We start from the raw sequence: 17,491 nt of genomic DNA on the forward strand, positions 1-17,491 counted from the left end.
ATTTTTATGGCTGCTACCACAGAGATTGATACTGCTGGAACAAAGATATTCAGAAAGCAATTCTCCAAGATTTGTGTGCTTTGGGTATCCGGCACCCTCAACCCTCCACTCTGCGTTTTTGTTCAAGACTTGCAATAAATCTTAAAAAAGTATGATATCTATCATGGCATTATAATTTTTGGTTTCAAGGACAACTCTGTAAGGATGTATTGGTGAGTCTGTGGCTCATATGACTGACCATTACCATCCCCCTCATTTATAATGTATCTGCTTTTAAGGTTTTTGTGTTACAATCAATCTTAAATAGACCTCTAGACTGGAGAATTTGTCAGTGTGCTACTGGGACTGGGAACAGGGTAAGCAGCCTCTGAACAGGTAGGTGGGGTCTAGTTAAATCCAGTGGGCCCTTTGGGGGGTCATCGTTAAATAGGTGTCCAATTTAAGGATGAAACAATCCCTGAAATACATCATTGTCTTGGAGAAACCATAGGGTTCTGCAGCTCCAGTGGTGCTGCCTAATCTCTGATACTACCAATAAAAAGAAAAGTGACCAAATGTTGGCATCTATTCATCTGACTACCCCACCGTATAAAATTCAAAATGCTAACCACAACATGCAAGGTCATCCACAACATCGTCCCCAGCTACATCACCAACCTCATCTCCAGATATTGCCCAAATCGTCCCCTCCGCTCCTCCCAGGACCTCCTGCACTCTAGCCCCCTTGTTATCTCATCTCATGCTTGCCTTCAGGACTTCTCCAGAGCCTCTCCCATCCTCTGGAACTCCCTGCTTCGGTATATTGAATCAGCCGTTAACCTCTCCACCTTTAGAAGATCCCTGAAAACTCACTTATTCAGGGAAGCCTATCCCACACCCACCTAACAACTGTCCCCGAGCCACCCCCATCAAATCATTCCCTGCATCTATTACCTTTTGTACCACCACCCCCTCCCCTTAGAATGTAAGTTCTACAAGCAGCGCCCTCCTGTCCCTTCTGTATTGAACTGTACTGTAATTGTGCTGCCCCCTCTCTACATTGTAAAGCGCTGCGTAAACTGTTAGCGCTATATAAATGGTGTAAAATAAGATTAGGGCCTCATGCACACTGGACGTTAAAATAACGTTATAAAAACGTCAACAGCTTTGCAGTGAGTTTTTCAACTTTATTAAATGTTTTTGCAATTGCGTTTTTTAGTGTTTATTAGAGGCATTAGCGTTTTTCCACGTTAGCGTTTTAGCTGGGTTTTTTTTTTGGAGAAAATTTTTTTAAATTTTTTTTCAATGGATCAAAAACATTAAAAAAAAAACTTTGGTGAGCGAGGTTTTTTAGCATATATCGATGTTTATCAGCTGAAAAACGTCTCTCAGAACCCACTAGTTTTTTTTTTTTACTGCTCAAAAACGCCATTGTCCAAAACTGCTGATAACAGCCTGTGTGTGCATGGACACATAGGATAACATGATGGGGAGTTTAATGACTGTAGATATAAACGTCTACAGCCAAAAACAGCTGCTGTAAAGAGGTCAAAAAACATCCAGTGTGCATGAGGCCTAATTCTAATAATAATCTGACTGGCACCAGTAGAGGGAGGAATATAATGATTCCTGGTAAAATGTATGACTTTTTGATTTGGCTCTACCTTTTAGCACTATTACTATTAATAAGTAGGGCCCTTTTACACTAGAGGACTTTTTTAAAGCTTGCTTGCAGTTGCAATTCCTGCATCTATGTCACTAAGATAACATACCGGCCAGATATTTTGAAAGGGATTTCTCTTGTTACCTGGTTCTTATCCAGCTCACAGTTCTTGTACTCTTTTTCTCCCTGCTCTTGAAATGTGACGATCACGAAACCTACAAATATGTTCATCATGAAGAAAGCAATGATGATGATATAAATGATGAAAAAGATGGAAATCTCCACTCGGTTGTTGTAAATGGGCCCAACATTTTCCCCATTGGAGTCAATAGCCTTGTATAGAAGTCTAAATAGAAAAGACACAAACGCACAATAATAAGCATTTGAGAAAACGAGTGTATAAAAACCTCATAGCCTAAAACAGCCAGATAAAGTCAACTTTCCTGTACAGTTTAGCAGGAGGCATCACAGCTACAGCAGCAACTGGTAGTGCTGCACAATGCACATACAGACTATGCGACACAATAATGTACTGTACTTTAGTACTTTAAACAGGCTGTGCGATAACGACTGCAGTCATTGCCTGGCACTGCCCTATGAACAAAACATGGTGCAGGCAGAAGGAGGAATTCTGAAAGAACACCCTGTTTCCTACAGTCATCACTTTGGTTCCTATGGTATCAGTTATAGGGGCTGCCATCAGCACAATACAAGTATTACTCTGGGTATAAAGTCTCATTTACACGGGCATACTACATCGTACACCCACGCGAGGGCTGAGTTTACAAGGATGCACAGGTGTTGCATGCACCCCCGTGTAGGTAGTCACATTCATGTCAATTGGGATGCTGTGGCTGCTTGGACAAGGCTGATGCTCCCAGTTTGACATTTATGCGGGTGCACAGGCCCAAACTCACATTGTCTGCATTTGGGGGCGTGAACCCACACAGATGTTAAATTAAGAGCGGCAGCTGTGTCCGTGCAGCGGTTTGGGTAAACACAGCCCTTGCACTGGTGTGATACCTCCGTGTAAACAAGGACTAAATATATGAGGATGGAGTCCCACCACTCAAATGTAAAATTATGCAGGGAAGATGGCTGTCAATGGCAGATTAGATGAGCAGAACAGAGCCATTGCTAAGTCAGAAGAAAATCTTCAAGCAAGTAAAATGAATAGAAGGTCTTAGCCTGTCAATTTATTATTTAATCTGATCTTGGGGTCCCTACATACCATTTGTTGATCACAGCACAGTTCCAAAACAAAAAGAAGGCAATCTGCTTTGTTTTCTATGGGATCAGTTCACACCATTGCATTGCATTGGATTGCATTGGAGTACAGAAAAAAAATGAATTGCATGCACTAGAACGGAGTGTGTTGTGATATTACAAAGAACTGAATAAAATGTTACTTGTGACATTTCCTATAAAGCAAGAACAAATTTAAATAATGCGATGAATCACTGTTCTTCCTGGCATACACCAGCATCTGTGCGTTCAGTGAGTCTTGCTGGTCTGAAGAGGCCCTTAAAGTGGTTGTTAACCCACTTCCATAACTTTCTATAAGCCCCTCTGTGTTCTAATTACAAGTGCTCCTGCCTGGCTGACAGATGCAGGCCGGGCTGAGATTCCCCCGCTGACATCAGCCAAGGCGCAAAGAGAGAAAAAGCCGGCCGCCATGTGATCGCGGGGAACCGATGTGATATACGGTAAAGGAGGCATTTTTGTAATAAAGCACGCAGACAGGAGCACTTGTCATTAGAACACAGAGGGGCTTATATAAGTGTTTTTAAAAGTTATGAGAGCAGCAGGAGCGGAAGGGGCTGGCACTGACACAGGGGCAGACAGGGAGGGGAGGGGAGAGGAGGACAGAGGAGCACATAGGAGGACAGGAGGGCTGCGGAGGCATGTAAACTTTCCATGGTGTCAGGGCTCAGCAGCCATGATACACTGTGGTCAGTTTAGGGGGGGGGGGGGTATAGACAGGATCAGGCAGGTATTACAGGTGTTACAGGGGGCCAAACGACACAGCACAAGCACTGCTCTGTATAACATGCTTTAAAGGGACAGGATCCTTTTTTGGGGGGGGGGGGGTTAAAAAACACAAACAAATTTCAGAAACTCTTTAAATGATTTAGAAGCTTTGTTGAAAAAAAAAGGATGGGGAAATGCTGACTGACTAGTTGTTAAAAAATACTTTCAAGCATCCAAAAGAGCATGTAGGAAAAAAGGATTAAATATTATACATACGCAGGCCATCCCTCAAAGGTGGAGACTGTGAATAATGCCATCATTGCGGAGAGCACGTTGTCGAAATTGAAGTCACTATTAAACCAGTGTCTCTCACGAATAGCAGGGCTGTTAACATCTCCATCTTTGTAGATGATATATTTTCCCCTGTAAGAAAATGTGAAAAAGATAGATCTTTAAACTATAGTTTTTTACAGACTGAATCTTGCCATACTTTTTTTTAAAGTTTATAGTGCATTGTGTTCAGCCAGTCAGACCTGACTAATAGACATGCCTTGAGAAAGAACAAGACATATCTATTATGCATCCTACCAGGGCAGGAAGCAGAGCTCGCATATAGAATAACTAGATATATAAAATATTGATAAAAGTATTTCCAATTAATCTAAAATAACATTTAAAAATCTATAGTTTCTCTTTAAAATACTTCACATATTAACAAGTGAGACATAAACTTAGAAGCCAATGAACAGCTTACAAACTGGTATCATTCCATATATAGGGGGTTATTTACAAAAAGGCAAATCCACTTTGCACTGCAAGTGCACTTGGAAGTGCAGTTGCTCTAAATCCAAGGGGGAGATCTGAAATGAATGGAAGCTCTGCTGATTTTATCATCCAATCATGTGCAAGCTAAAATGCTGTTTTTTATTTTCCTTGTTCCTCTCAGATCTACAGCGACTGCACCCCCAAGTGCAATTTCAGTGCAAAGTGGATTTTCCGTTAGTAAATAACCCCCATTGTGTTATGCCTTATTAAAATAAGATGATAAAATTCCCTTTGCAGCCAGCAGTGATTACTGACGCCAAATGACAGCTCAGGCAGGAAGTAACCCTAGCTTGCTATACACTCAAAGATTTATTATGTTTAGACTAATCTCCCGCTGGGGCTATTGTATTCCGAGTCAGTGTCTGCATCTGTTAGAATAAATACACCGATTTTCAGTCAAAGGATGTTTGGTGGAGTGGAGTTTAAGGCAGAGCTCCACCCAAAACGGGATGCTCCGCTTGTTCGCACCCTCCCCCTCTTCACTGACACATTTAGCACTTTTTTTTGGGGGGGGGGGGGGGAGCGGGTACCTGTATTTGAAAGGTACCCGCTCCAACTTTCGGGTAAGATCGCTGCGGTGATCTTTGAGCATTTATGTAACCTACATAAAAAAGTCACAAAGCAATAACCTTTTTTTAGTAGAATGCTGACAATGCAGATACTTACTTGCACTCTTCTGGTGTCTGCTTTGCTTCATCAGAACATCGATAAAATTTGCCCTAATTTTGAATGAAAAAAATTATAATTGGTCAGCTTGATATTTGTTTACACAGTCGTTATGATAGTTTTGGCAAGCTTCAATAAAATAACTATGTACACTAAAAGGTTATCAGGTTGCTCAAAAATTTGGGAGGCAAGATTGTATGTCCAAGAAGAAGGTAGCTTCTTAAAAAAAATAATAAAAAGTCATCCAAAGTGGGACTGCTTTTTACTTTTTATGGTTCTTAGCAAACACTATTGTGGAATTAAAGTAGAACTATAGGCAAAGGAGGATTATAACCCTTGTCAATGTTGTTTTTTTTTTCGTTTTTGCAATGTGTCCCATTGGGGAGATTTCCCTCAACTTCCTGTCCCATAGCCAAAACAGGAAGTGAGAGGAAATCCCTGCAATCTAAAGGAATCTCTTGGGGCCCCCGCGGTCGCAAGAACTAGTGTCCCTGTCTGGGACATTGTTTACTTTCACTTTCATTGATAATGGTAAACAGGATTAATAGAGGGGTGAATCTCCCTAATATGGCCAGAGGTAGCAATAAAAATGTGTCAGTTGTTCTAATCCATCTCAACTGTCCAAAAAAAAAAAAAATGTTGCCTTTAGTTATACTTTAAAGTATAACTAAAGACAAAACTTTTTTTTAGTTTTGGCTAGCGTGGAGAGGGATTAGAACACCTGTCAGTTTTTATTGCTGTCCCCATTAGGGACATTAGGGAGATTCACTCCCTCTGTATGTCTTGTTTGCCATTATCATCGAAAGTGAAAGTAAAAGAAAATCCCAAATTTTGGGTTGTCTCCAGAAAAGTGGGGAAACCTTCCAATGGGGACACTTGTTCTGGTGACCTGGCGGACCCCAAGAAATGCCCTTAATTTGCAGGGATTTTCTCTCACTTCCTGTTTGGCTATGAGACAGGAAGTAAACGGAAATCTCCGCAATGGAACACAGACAATGAAAAAAAAAATCGACAGGGGTTATAACCCTCCCTTACTCCATCCCAAATGAAAACAAAAAGTTTTGCCCATAGTTTTACTTTAACTTAACAGAGTTGATAGGCTAGATCTGCTTAAAGGACCCAAGCAAATGTTTGCCAGAAATGATAATTTAACCCCATCCAAACCCAAACAGTCTATTAAATAACAATACTTATTTAATGTGGATTGTCTATGAATGATTACTCAATAATATTTCTCAATAATAATAACCTCAGAGTGATAATCTGCTTTATAAAATGGGTTAGTTGGTTTGAAAAGCTATACTCTCACTATGGGATATGTTTGCCAAATGACTAGATCTTTGCCCAGGCCAAGGTGAATATCTCACCATTTTCAGCAGTATACCCAAAATGATAAACCTCCAGTTCCATGAACATCTGGCTCAATTAGAAGAGATATAGATATGCATGACCTATTTGTTGTTTGAGAGCTATAAATCCAATTTAGACATAAGAGAATATTTTTTCTAGGCAGATGTACATTGAGGACTATTACATTTATTGGATGGATAATGTGTCCCACAATACTAATTACTGAGATAATAAACACAGACATTTTTTATTTTTTTAGCTCATGCACGGTTGTTTTAAATAATTTTAGATTTATCAGGCAGTAGATGACTTAAATATAGTTTTAAATATGTTGTTATCACTTGTATTTATAACAAAAAAAATGTATGTTTCTCTACGAATTTGCAATTTTTTTATTTTTTGGATTAAATATTGGCAAGTGTTTCAACTTATTGGCCCCTTACATACTTTTCTCATTTGTAAGGTATTATACACAACAAAATTAGGTACTAGCTAAGCACTGTTAAGGGTATACAGTAAATGGCGCCCCCCCAACTCCTTGTGCGTTGAATAAGCCTGTATATTCAGTGCTAGCTGTGCTATGTTCCACCAATACTGGACTGAACTCAAACAGAACATAAACTCTTGTGTTTCCATACTACAGTGTAAAATAACTTTCTGTCATTTGTGTAATGCCCCATACACACGGTCGGAAATTCAGACGGAAAAAGTCCGCTCGGATTATGTTGTCGGAAAATCCGATCGTGTGTGGTCTCTATCAGACTTTTTCTGTGTGAATTTCCGACGGAAAAAGTTTGAGAGCTGCATCTAAAATACAAAATCCGATCTGACTTTTTCCGATCATGTGTAGAGAATTCCGATGGACAAAAGTGCCACGCGTGCTCAGAATAAATTACTAGACAAATGCTATTGGCTACTGGCCTCTTTATAGTCCCGTCGTACATATTTTACAGCACCTCGTTATGAACGATCGGATTTTCCGACAACTTTGTGCAACCATGTGTATGCAACACCAGTTTCGGACAAAATCCGTCGGAAAAAAATCTGAAGGATTTTGTGGTTGGAATGTCCGACCGTCTGTATAGGGCATAAGTCACTATTCAGACCGGAAAAAACAAAACATAAAATTAAATAAAGATAAATAAGTTATATTCCCCAATACAGAGTACTCACCAATCTCTTTCATCAGATCACTTACCTTAAATAGCTGAACCCCGATGCAGGCAAACATGAACTGCAGTAATGTTGTAACGATCATAATGTTACCAATAGTCCGGATGGCGACAAACACACACTGAACAACATGCTGAAATGGCAGAAAAGTGTAATATCTAAATAATTACATATCTATAATTCACTGTCCTAAAAACACTGTTCATTTTGACATCAAATTTTGATTTAGATTTAGTTATAGTCTTTGGACTAAAATGCGATTTTACTTTCAGTCCTATTTTAGATATTTTGACTAAAATTCAATTTTAGTTTTAGTCCTATTTTAGTCATATGAATTGTTTTAGTCCTATTTAGTCTACTAAAATATCCAGTATATTTAGTCGTCTAAAATGTAATGGGTTTAGTTAAATTGTAATGCGTTATTTAAGCATTTCTTTAGAATTACCAAACTCATTATATACTCCTGGTGTAAAATGTAATAACATGTTATTATTTATGGTATTAAAGTTTGAACATGCACTACAGACACAGACTTAGTCATTGTGATATATTACGTCTTTATAAATAAATCCCAATTTCATACAACAAAGCAGAAGTACAACTTGAAAATATAAAAAACTGTAAACTATGTTGGCTATAATGCCATTCCACATATTACCTGAATATATTACCAACATTAATTATTAAGAAAAAAAAATAAGAAAACATTTTTCTTATTTTTTTTTCTTTTAGCAGCTTAGTAGATGTAGTAAATGTAAATGTATTTTTATTCACAGTCTATTGACTAAAATGTCATTTTATTTTTAGTTGTATTTTAGTCTTTTGATTGCTTTAGTTTTAGTTGTATTTAGTCGATGTACATGTTTAATAATAATAATAATAATAATAATAAAAAATAAAATGAATTTTGTAGAGAGCATGCTGCTGAAATTATGTAAATGGCAGTTAAATCGCAGACCAAACATTGAGCATTCAAAAGTGGAAATAAATATATGAACACACAATAAAACCAGCAACACAAAATCATACCTATAGACCACACTGACATAAGGCAGCACAACATTATTGATAAAGTGAAAAGTACAGTAATCTATAATAACAAATCTTCTTTCATGAGTTTAGAGCAGGGGTCTCCAACCTTTCTAAAGAAAGGGCCAGTTTACTGTTCTTCAGACTTTAGGGGGGCCGAACTGTGCCCAGTGGGAGTAAACAATGCCCAATCTTTGTTATTAGGGATATAAATAGTTGGTGTCATTGAAAGACATAGTTCCCCGTCGTTGGTGTCAGTGGAAGGAATAGTTCCCCATTGTTGGTGTCAGTGGAAGGCATAATGCTCCATTGTTGGTGTCAGTGGAAGGCATAGTGTCCCATTGTTGGTGTCAGTGGAAGGCATAGTACCCCATTGTTGGTGTGAGTGGAAGGCATAGTGCCCCAATATTGTTGTTTGTGGAAGGCATAGTGCCCCATTGTTGGTGTCAGTGGAAGACATAGTGTCCCATTGTTGGTGTCAGTGGAAGGCACAGTGCCCCATTGTTGTTGTGAGTGGAAGGTATAGTGCCCCATTGTTGGTGTCAGTGGAAGGCATAGTGCCCCACTGTTGGTGTCAGTGGAAGGCATAGTGTTCCATTGTTGGTGTTAGTGGAAGACAGAGTGCCCCATTGTTGGTGTGAGTGGAAGGCATAGTGCCCCATTGTTGGTGTCAGTGGAAGGCATAGTGCCCCATTGTTGGTAATAGTGGCAGGAATAATGCCTCAAGGGCCGGATAAAGGCAAGCAAAGGGCCGCATCCGGCTCCAAGGTCCACAGTTTGGAGACCACTGGTTTACAGCAATGACAGAAATAAAGATAATTAATTGGCAGAGGTTACTGAGCAACTTTGGGCAAAACCAGTCATGCAACTGCTAACTGTATCCAATGCAGCTCTCTGTAATCCACTGCAGCTAGATTTCACAAAGCTCTTTGCATGTGGGGTGGGTATGTTTGCGTTCTGAGGCTTGTAGTGTAATGTTTTCTGGTAAATATTTGTTTATTCATTTTTAAAGGATTGGAAATGTAGTAGTGTATAATGTTTTGACATACAACCAACAGAATTAAAACTTCCAAGAGGGCTGTGAGAATTTTTTTAGCACTGACATGTTGATAGCCCAGGCTTTCTGTATATGGGGGGGGGGGGGGGGGCGACAAACAGCTGTAGTTATTGTGTTTTGGAATACCTCACCGGCATTGTAAATAGGAAAAATAAGAGGAGCACTGTTATACTTGGGTAATAAAAACCTGTGTTATAAAAAAAAAAAAAGTGTTATACTTATATATCAATTTGGGGCATAATTACAAAGTAGTGAATGTGACTTTCACAAAATATTTACCCGTGGTGAATCAGTCACTGCCATGTAAAACACATGCATCAGGAAAATTCACCTGTAGTGAATGCTTGGGGAATGTCAGATTCACTGCTTTATAACTATTATGATGGAAACAAATATCTCCTAAGCGGTGCACGTTTAGAAGATATTTACAGTACCTATAGGTAAACCTTATTATATGCTTACCTATAGATATAAGGCAAACATTAAAGTTTACAATCACTTTAAAGAGGAGCTACAGTCTCCTATTCAAAAATGCGATAAAAACATCCCCGTGATCCTTACAAGATGCTTTTTTTTTGTTTGTTTGGATTTTGTCAGTATTGTAAATAAAGTCTTTACTTGCCAAATGTCCGGGTGACTGGCCCCTGATGAAATGCTGGCGGCGGCCATCTTGGTTGTGGGCATCTGACGTTGGCACCCGTGAGTTCTGGGATATAGTGCAGCTGGTTTACCTAGCATGCACCTCCTGCATCGCACAGCGCAACGTGTTATCAACATGTAGCACCCTGATGTTTATGCAGGGTTGCTAGTACATTTACCTGCCAGCTATAGTTATAATAATACAAATCTGTTGCACTTGAGAGATAATAATAACCAAGAATAAAAAAAATAAGCGGACACTATATTACTGGTTGTATTGAGACAAAATATAAGAAGAGGTGCAGCGCTAAGGTATATGCCAGGTATAGTTAGTTGCCTTGGTCAATTGTTAGGGGCTCAATTGATTCCACCCTAACTCGGGAATTGCTGCACTTCTCTCTTCTGTCACTAGATGGCTGGGTATCTGGTGACATTAGATAAGACAAGGGCATTGCAAGGGCAGATTAGGAATAGATAGGGTATCTCAGCCAATGGGCAGGGATCTTCTTGGATCCCTTGGTCTTCTGGGAGAGCCTATTTATTTGGGTGAGGCCAGGTGATCGGGGTTCTGTGCAACCTGGATGACTGTCTGGGTTCACATGTATTGTGCTGCCTATCCCGGGGACATTTGGCTGCTAGGCTGTCTGAGGGCCTTTCCAGAAGCAAGAGAGCAGCGTAGGGTTGGGACTGTAATTTGCAGTCCAACCATAAGCGGCAGTTCTGTCAGTCTGAGAACTTGTTGTGGTCAGGGGAAGAAGGGAATCTGTTGCAACTAAGGGACCAAACACCTTATTACCAGGGACCACAGTGAGTAGCTGAAGCAAGTACCGCAGCAGTATTCTCACCAACCAGAGACGGTAAAGAATAGGGAAACTTCAGCAGATGTCAAACCAGGGCCAGTGGAGGCGACTCTTGCAGAGCAGCCTTCTGTATCAAGCCAGGGACTGAGCTGGCCAGTGGGGTGACGCTTGAGGAGTATCTGTGAGTGCCAATCTAGGGACCCAGCAGGGAAGCGGGGGTGAGGACTGAGGAAGGTACTAAGTGAGAAGGTTGAAAGAGCTCAGGAGATCCAGTGGCAGTGGATCAGCAAGTCTAGTAAGGAGAGACTGGAAGCTCAGAGGAGTGAAGATGTACAATAAGCCCTTGTACACACGGTCGGACATTCCAACGGAAAATGTCCGATCGGACGGTGTTGTCGGATAATCCGACCGTGTGTGGGCTTCATCAGACTTTTTCCGTCGTAATGTCCAACCAACAAAGTTTGAGAGCTGGATATAAAAATTTTCCGACAACATGATCTGATCGGACTTTGTTTGATCGTTTGTCCTATTGTTATAGTAACCTGATCTTTAGCTCCTCCTGATCACGTAATTTCCTGTCTGGAAATACCATGAGAGTAGACCATTATGCTACCCATAAACTCCTGGGATAGGTGACATCACCTAATTGCCTAGGCAGCCGGGACGGGATAGGCATTTTGGTCAGAGGAAGTTGAAAAAATGGGTGAAGATCAGCTTTAAGTATATCCAAAACCTTCAACAATAATGTAATTTATTACATGTGGTGGCTGCACTGTTTTTCTCTTTTTTCAGATCAATTATATTTTTTCAAGTACACAAAAATACCTGCTGGTCCTCCCAGAAATGTAATATCCTTCTAACTTCCGGTGCACTGAACTAAGAGCTGAAACAATGTTTATAGGCTTCTTAGTTCTCTTATGTGGGCTACAGAACACTATGTTTTGGAGATGGGAAGAGGGCAGTTTTTTGTAGTCCAAACCATGAGAGCAGCCTAGGCTGACAATCCTGCTTATCTACAAATACAGTGCAGTGAGTGGGAATTGTCACCCTAGGACAGGAAGTGTAATACTGGCAGGATCAACAGGTGAAATAAAGAAAAAAGGCAGAAAAAACGAATGAAGACACCATATCTAATGCCTGGTATGCTGCAGTATTACATTTTTTACTTGTGTTGTTGCAAAAGACATAATGCATGCATTTTTGCATATTAAAATGAAGTTCCTAAAGGTGTCAAAAGTCAGATAGGGTGGAAAAATGCAGCACAAGAATGTTACAAATGCTTTGCTAGTTTTGTGAAACTGTAGCAGCGTATACAACAGACACATTATTGCTTCCTTTAATTGTACTGTTTTAGTTTATTTTTTTCATAAGGTTCTTCCAAAATAAAAATGCTCCAACTACCTCCACTGAAATTAATCAGTTTTCCCAGTGTGCTGCAGTACTCATGCTGCGGAGAGGCGCCAGATTACTGATTAATAGAACCAATAAACTCCTACCAATATGATTTGCAGCGTGTAGGAGCCATAATTGTTTAATGAGGCACATATTATTTTATGCTCCTTTCATTGATTCTCCTCTGCCTCTTCTCTAAATAGCTGACAGCAAATTAAATAGATATTTTCAACAAATTCCCCATGGTGGCCCAGGATTAAAGTGGAACTTTACTCTATCAATCAGTATTAACTATTTGTAATCCTTATGCTGCTATCCGTAGTAATATAAATATAAGGTATATCATATTTACTTGTTTTAAACTTTTTTTTTTTTACATTTTTTAAAGCAGAGCTCCACCCAAAAGAGGAAGCTCTACTTGTCTGCCTCCTCCTGCCTCCGCTGCCACATTGGGCACCTTTTGGGGAGTGGGTTTTGACAGGTACCCGCTCCCATTTCCAACTGACTTCACCACGGCAAACTCTGCTGGAAGTTTGGCCCCCTCTTCCTTCCCCAGCAGCCGGCCCGATCAGGGAGCGCAGCTCAATTCGTGCATGGGGATGACGACAGCAGCAGCACCCTATAGCCGATAGAAAAATTGGTTTGGGTGAGGACACCACTGGATTCCTGGACAGGTAAGTGTCCTGCTATGCTATTAAAAGTCAGCAGCTACAGTATTTGTAGCTGCTGACTTATCATTTTTTCTGCAGGAGCCTGGAGCTCCTCTTTAACCACTTGACGCCTGCGCTATAGCCGAAAGACGGTTACAACGTGGACTTAGATTGCCAGGAGGGCGTACATGGATATCCTCCCATGCTCACGCTGCCTGCGTGCATCTTGCAGTGCATGGGCGGCACGCTCTATCATCACAGCATCCTTGGGACTCAGCTGATTACAAATCGGAGTAAAAGGCCGATCCTAGCCCTTTACCACGTGATCAGCTGTCAGCCAATGACAGCTGATCACATGATGTAAACAATAGCCGGTAATTGGCTTCCAGCATGAGGAGAAAAAAATAAGCCGATTACCGGCTTGTGTAAATGGGACATCAGTCCCACACAGTGACAGCCACTGCTGCTAACCAGTGCCACCTACCAGTGCCCACCAGTGTCACCTATCAGTGCCCATCAGTACTGCTATCCTGTGCCACCTACCAGTGCCCACCAGTGCCACCTATCAGTGCTGCCAATCAGTGCCCATACGTGTCTCATCATCAGTGCCACCTATCATTGCTGCCTATCAATGCCACCTACCAGTGCCTATCAGTACCACCCATCAGTGCCCCCTATCAGTGCCACCTCTTAGTGCCCACCAGTGCCACCTATCATAGCCACCTATCAGTGTCCATCAGTGCCCCCTATCAGTTCCACCTCTCAGTGCCCACCAATGCCACCTACCAGTGCCTATCAGTACCACCCATCAGTGCCCCTATCAGTGCCACCTCTTAGTGCCCACCAGTGCCACCTATCATAGCCACCTATCAGTGTCCATCAGTGCCACTTATCAGTGCAGCCCCATCAGTGCCTCCCGATCAGTGCAACCTATCAGTGCCACCTAATCAGTGGCCTTCAGTGTAGCCTATCAGTGCCCATCAGTGCAGCCTCATCAGAGCACATCAATGTAGGAGAAAAATTACCTGTTTGCAAAATTTTATAACAGACTATGAAAACAGTTTTTTGTTTTTTTTTTCAAAATTTTCGGTCTATTTTTGTTTGCTTTGTAAAAAATTAAAAACCCCAGTAGTGATTAAACACTATCAAAATAAAGCTCTATTTGTGTGAAAGAAAAAAATGATAAAAATGTCATATGGGTACAGTGTAGCATAACCACGCCATTGTCATTCAAAGAGTGACAGTGCTGAAAGCTGAAAATTGGCCTGGGCAGGAAGGGGGTATAAGTGTCTCCAGTGTTAAATTGCTTCCTGGCTTCTTGCCTAAGCACATATGATGTCATACATCTCAGGAGTCTTCATGGGCACTTTTTTTTTATTTCACCCGGAGGAGCTTTCTTAGTTAAGCACACCCTGACCTAAGGGCAGATGGATTCCAGAAGTAAATGTTACATAATTAACCTGCCTTTACTCAAGATGGCTGTGACTAGAAATGCTGAACAAAAGAAAACACGGAGACATGTATGAATGGGTGAGTGTGCTTTGAATGAAGTAGAACTATGGGAAAACTTTTTTTTTCCATTTTGGATAGAGAAAGGGAAAGTTATAACCCCCTTACAGATTTGTGTCCCATTGCAGAGATTTCCCTTCACTTCCTGTCCCACAGCCAAACAGGACGTGTTGGGAAATCCCTACAAATTAAGGGAATTCCTTGGGGACCCCCAGGTCACCAGAACTAGTGCCCCCAATTGAAGATTTCCCCTCTATTGCTTCTCTGGGGACAACCCAACCTCTGGGGACCTTTTACTTTCACTTTCAATGATAATGGTAACCAGAACAAATAGAGAAGCTGAATCTCCCTAACTGGGGCACAGACAGCAATAAAAACCTGAAAGGTGTTTTAATCCCTCTCTACTCTATCCAAAAAAAAAAAAAAGTTTTGCCTTTAGTTACTTTAAAATTGAGATATAGTTAACAAAGTACTATTTTGGATAGATGAAGGGAGAGTTATAACCTCTATCAGTTTTTGCCACCTGTGTCCCATTGGAGAGATTTCCCTTCACTTCCTGTCCTATAGCCAAAACAGGAAGTGAGTGAAAATCCTCCTGAAGTGAGGAAATCGCAGGGTGCCACCAGGGTGAAATTTGGAATTTTCTTTCACGCTCGGTGGTAATGCTAAACATAACAGATAGAGAGTGTTAATCTCCCTAATGGGTGCAGTTCTGCACTAAAATCCGGACAGGTGTTCTAATCCATCTCCACTCTATATGAAGCAAAAAAAAGTGTCGCCTTTAGTTATACTTTAAGTTCCACTTTAACAATATAAATCAAAAGTTGAGAACCATACCTTCAGTCCTTTAGCTCTGTTGATTGCTCTCAGAGGCCGGAGTACCCTCAATACTCTCAGGATTTTCACTACAGATATAGCACTTGACCTGTGGAAATAAACAGTGTATGGTTGGGTCCGGACATAAGATCACTGTGCAAATCGAAACAGATTTTAACTAGCAATTATTGATACTGCCAAAAAGACAAAATATAATCTAACATGGGACTTGTATTATCTCTATGATTCACCCTACATATCATGTAAATTATATGGGATACCTGGGAAGGAGGCCCTTCTGGATAAAGATTTTTTGTTATTGTGTTGCTATATTGCGAAGTCCATGTCCAAAGCAATAGTAGTACCGTGTTTCCCCAAAAGCAATGCCCGTCGAACCGTGGATTTTTGTTCGAAGGACGTTGGCTCAAACTTGCCTTGCATACACACGGTCACACAAATGTTGGCCAACAATTACGAACGAGGGAAGGTGGTGATGTACAAGAAGTACGACAAGCCAAGAAAAAGCAAGTTCAATAGCCAGTGTGGCTCCTTTTGCTTGATTCTGAGCATGCATGAGCGTTTGTGTGTCAGACTTATGTACACACGATCGGAAATTCCAACAACAACGGCAGAAAATTTGAGAACCTGCTATCAAACATTTGTTGATGGAAAGTCCGACAGCAAATGTTCGATGGAGCATACACACGGCTGGACTTACCGACAACAAGCTCACATCCAACATTTCCCGTTGGAAAATCTGACCGTGTGTATACGGCATTAGACCTACCCTGAAAATAAGACCTACCCTGATTTTCCAGGAGGGCTGCAATACAAGCCCTACTCTGAAAATAAGCCCTAGTTTACAGTGGTTGTAAACTGCCAGAATCCTCTCTATTACAGTATTATATGTAAAAGGTGTGTGTTTCTGCAATATAATAGAGTAAAATACCTTCTTGATGTCCTACATCCCAGGGCCTTCATGGCATTTTGTTTTGTTTTTTTCATTGGGAGGAGGGACTTTCTCAGCTACTGTAAGTACATCCCCCTGCCTGCATGCCTTAGCTGAGGGCAGATGGATTACAACTAAATGCTACATGAATCATCTGCCATTACTCAAGATGGCCATTGCTAGAATTGCTAAGGGGGTGCTTTTCAAAATTATTTCTCAAAAAACAAAACAAAAAAAACAACACATGGAGACCGGGAGAAATGGGTTTTATTTGAATATTAAAAATGATTTAAATAGTGCTTTCAGTTTGTGGTGCTCAGTTAAGCTCGGCTTTAAGAAAAATATGGTCAGAATTTGTCATGGATGGGCGAATACTTATCCAATTTGTCCAATATTACATATATACTTGTCCAATTAAGTTTTTTATAAATAGAACCCTGATTTTCACATCCAACCCACTATGAGATTAATACATTTGGAACTGGCCGTATGATAAATGAGTATAATAATCTATCAGGCCAGAGTGCCAATTTGAATTGATCCAAAACATCATCAATATTGTATCTATTTGTTCAGTTATAAGCCACGTTCTCTGAGTTAGCAATAATTAATTATGTTAGGATATAAAGAACATTAAGCACACCAGAGGCTTAGTGATGTCCCTTTTCCATTTGGATCTATAATAAATGTAAACTCAACTTATTATAAATCTTAATGCAGCCCCAAGAATACGGCTGCACTGATACTACTGGGTGCAAAATGATTGCTGATAACTGATGCCGCGTACATGACTGGACTTTGACGGACTAGGTTCCGGCGGTCTTACCGACTGACTTTCGGCGGAGGTAAGACGGACTTTCAGTGGAGGCCCGACGGACTTTCTGAATGAACGGACTTGGCCACACACGACCAAACTAAGTCTGTTCGAAATTCCGTTCACTTTGAACGTGATGACGTAAACGGGACTAAACAAGGAAGTTCAATAGCCAGAAGAAACGGTTTTCCCGATTTTTAGTCCGTCGG

General features: G+C 40.7%; 1 protein-coding gene across 15 annotated transcripts in view; it reads right to left on the reverse strand.

Moving 5' to 3' along the window:
- Window positions 1-17,491, reverse strand: part of CACNA1D (calcium voltage-gated channel subunit alpha1 D) — a 540,723-nt gene that overhangs the window by 133,959 nt on the left and 389,273 nt on the right. For all 15 annotated transcript variants that reach the window (XM_077452074.1, XM_077452065.1, XM_077452061.1 and 12 more), the window contains 5 exons: window positions 15,541-15,628; window positions 7,653-7,760; window positions 5,105-5,157; window positions 3,890-4,036; window positions 1,787-1,988 (listed from right to left, as the gene is read on the reverse strand). In XM_077452074.1, coding sequence (XP_077308200.1) covers window positions 1,787-1,988; window positions 3,890-4,036; window positions 5,105-5,157; window positions 7,653-7,760; window positions 15,541-15,628 — 598 coding nt within the window. The remainder of the gene's footprint in view (window positions 1-1,786; window positions 1,989-3,889; window positions 4,037-5,104; window positions 5,158-7,652; window positions 7,761-15,540; window positions 15,629-17,491) is intronic.

Source organism: Lithobates pipiens, unplaced genomic scaffold, assembly GCF_037356315.1.
Source record: "Lithobates pipiens isolate NorthernLeopardFrog02 unplaced genomic scaffold, aLitPip1_a1.2 Scaffold_23, whole genome shotgun sequence".
NCBI classification, from domain to species: Eukaryota; Metazoa; Chordata; class Amphibia; order Anura; family Ranidae; genus Lithobates; species Lithobates pipiens.